This window comes from Coffea arabica, chromosome 6c (genome assembly GCF_036785885.1).
Source record: "Coffea arabica cultivar ET-39 chromosome 6c, Coffea Arabica ET-39 HiFi, whole genome shotgun sequence".
NCBI lineage: Eukaryota > Viridiplantae > Streptophyta > Magnoliopsida > Gentianales > Rubiaceae > Coffea > Coffea arabica.
The window spans coordinates 30986550-30989584 of NC_092320.1; the positions used below are offsets into that span (position 1 = coordinate 30986550).

General features: G+C 39.1%; 1 protein-coding gene across 1 annotated transcript; it reads left to right on the forward strand.

The window, feature by feature from the left end:
- Window positions 1-813: 813 nt before the first annotated feature.
- On the forward strand, window positions 814-1326 carry LOC140008735 (uncharacterized). The gene has a single exon (XM_072053596.1). It carries the CDS (start codon window positions 814-816, stop codon window positions 1324-1326), a length of 513 nt encoding a protein of 170 aa, XP_071909697.1.
- The last annotated feature ends 1709 nt before the right edge of the window (window positions 1327-3035 follow it).

Genomic DNA, 3035 nt, shown 5'->3' on the forward strand with positions numbered 1-3035 from the left:
ATTGAACCTATCCACATTCACTTGCAAGAAAAACCTGCTCATTGCCTAGTTGTGGAAAAATCCCCCGATGGCCGTCCCTGGTATAGTGACATTAAGGAATTTCTCAAAACAGGGTCCTACCCTCCTGAGACCGATATGACTGCCAAAAGCTTCTTGCGCAGATTATCATCTAAATTCTTCTTGAATGGAGAGGTGGTATACAAAAGAACATCAGATTTGGGCCTTCTGAGGTGTGTTGATGAGGACGAAGCAGAATACTTGATGAAAGAAGTACATAATGGAGTATGTGGATCACATATGAATGGCCACTTGTTAGCAAAGAAGATCATGAGGATCGGATATTTTTGGCTTACCATGGAGCATGATTGTGTAGTTTTTGTTAGGAAATGCATCAAATGTCAATTGCACGGAGATGTTATGCGCACTCCCCCCACAGAATTGCACAGTATGACTGCTCCTTGGCCATGTTCAATATGGGGTCTGGATGTGATTGGAGCCATTGACCCTCCCGCTTCAAACGGGCATCAATTTATTCTGGTGGCAATTGAATACTTTACCAAGTGGGTTGAAACTGAGTCTTATAAGCATGTGACTAAGAAGGTGGTGACGGACTTTCTAAGAAAGCATATCATTTGTCCTTTTGGAGTGCCGGAGACATTAATCACTGATAATGCCAAAAATCTCAACAATGACATGGTGGATGGTTTGTGCAAATAGTTCAAAATCAAACATCGAAACTCCTCTATTTATAGGCCACAGATAAATGGAGTAGTAGAGGCTGTAAATAAGAATTTGAAGAAAATAATCCGTAAGATGATTGAGAGACACCGTGATTGGCATGAGAAGCTCCCTTATGCATTAATGGCATATAGAACTGCTATTCGGACTTCTATTGGGGCAACTCCCTATAATCTCATGTACGGAATGGAAGCAGTTTTGCTAGCCGAAGTCGAAATCCCTTCTTTGCGCATTTTAATGGAGGCCAAGCTGGAGGAGGCTGAGTGGATTCAACAACGTCATGGGCAGTTGTCTTTAATTGATGAGAAAAGGTTAAATGCCATTTGTCATGGTCAAAGTTATCAAAAGAGGGTAGCCCGTGCTTACAATAAGAAGGTCAGACCACGGATATTCACAGAAGGAGATAAAGTGTTGAAACACATTTTGCCAGTACAAGAGGAAGCTAAGGGAAAATTTGCACCAAATTGGCAAGGCCCTTTTATTGTCCAGAAAATTTTGTCCGGGGGAGCGCTCATTCTTGCAGAAATGGATGGGCAAGTGTTCCCTCAACCAATCAATTCGGATATGTGTAAGAAATTTTTCATATGATAAATGAAATTTTCCTTTTAGGGTTAATGTAAAGAATGGAATGAAAAGTCAGGCCTTCTTCCTTTCCAATCAAACATTCTATCCCTAGTTATCCCTTTTGAGCCTTCAGAGCAAATTATTTCATTTGGCATCCCCTAAGAATCGCAAACTCCACACTGGGGCAAGTTTTGAGTTGAAAAAGCTAAGAAGAAAAAGACAAAAAAAAGAAAAGAAAAGAAAAGAGAGGGTTCAAAAGGTAAAAGCGATAGAGGAACAAAATGAAGAGAAAAATGAAAAGAGGAGGATCTCGATTGAGAATAAACTGGGGCAATTATTAGTAGGGTTAATTTAAAGATGCGATCTCAGGAAATCTAATCATTCATAAGTCCGCTTTCAAGCCTTAACCCTTTCTAAGCACCCCACCAGACCCAATTGCAAAAACCTAAAAGTCCTGACTTTTGTTCTTTATATTGCCTTTTTAGGACAATTTCTAATCAAGTGGCACATGATGTCAAAAACATCTTCACCTAGTTTGCAAGGGAAGAATTGTTATACTGATGCCATTATTTCTTAAAACACATTTTTGGATTAATATGGGCGATAGACAAGATTTGTTTGTTAGGTGAAAACCCGCAAAGGCACCTTAGAAAAAAAAAGAGAAAAAAAAGGAAAAAGGAAAAAAAAAGAAAAAGGAAAAAAGAAAAAAGAAAAAGAAGAAAGGAAAAAAGAAAAGAAAGAAAGAAAAAGGAAAAAGAATAAGAAAAAGGAAAAAGAGGAAAAAGTGAAAAGGAAAACAAAATGGGCAGGGGGTAACCTTAGTGAAAACCTGAAAGGGCGCTGAGGTAGGGTCTTACAAGGAAAAGTGAGCGTGGATCTAAAGTGCTGGTGACTTAGTTCATTGGAAATTCTCCTCACATTGTGATTCTGTTGTCAAGCATTTGAACTCCGAAGAGATGATATCCAAAGGGTCAAGTGTAGCATTTTGTTCGAAAACCAAAGTGTTTGATTTATCAAACACGAAATTTGAGTATACAAACTTATTTATTTGAAATGATTTTTCATGCAATAAAAGTAGAGGGTTGTGTTTATATTGTTAAGATTTTTCATCATTATGTGCAATTAGAATGTTTTTCATGTTTTGCATGGTCACATTTGTCTCTTTCGTTCTATCAAATGGCAATCCCTATGATTTATCGAAGAGAATAGATACTAGATGACACGTGGGTCTACATATGAGAAATTATGAAAACTTGATATTGCTCGCAGGGCAAGATTGAAGTACCCGCTTCGCCAAATAAGGAGTCCAAATGCTCATGTTTACACTTCTCTTGAAAGGGGTTGATCGGATGGAGGCGGTATTATCTATCATTATTTCATTTCTTGCAGGTCTGATAGTCCAATAAGCATGACACTGGGGCAATTTTAGAGGAAGTTGTTTTTCTCCCTTCTCAAAATTTTACGAAAGTTTTGTACGAATCGACCAACTGACCAAATGAAGGTAGGCTTGGGTGTTGATCCCACTGACCAATGGATGGTAGGCTCGGGTATGGATCCCACTGACCAATGGAATAGCAGTTCGTATATTATCCGCTGGTTGATGCTATGAAGGCAGGCTCGGGTGTTGATCCCACTGACCAATTATTGATCCAAGTGACCAATCGAAGGCAGGCTCGGGTGTTGATTCCACTTACCAATTATTGATCCCACTGACCAATTGAAGGCAGGTTCGG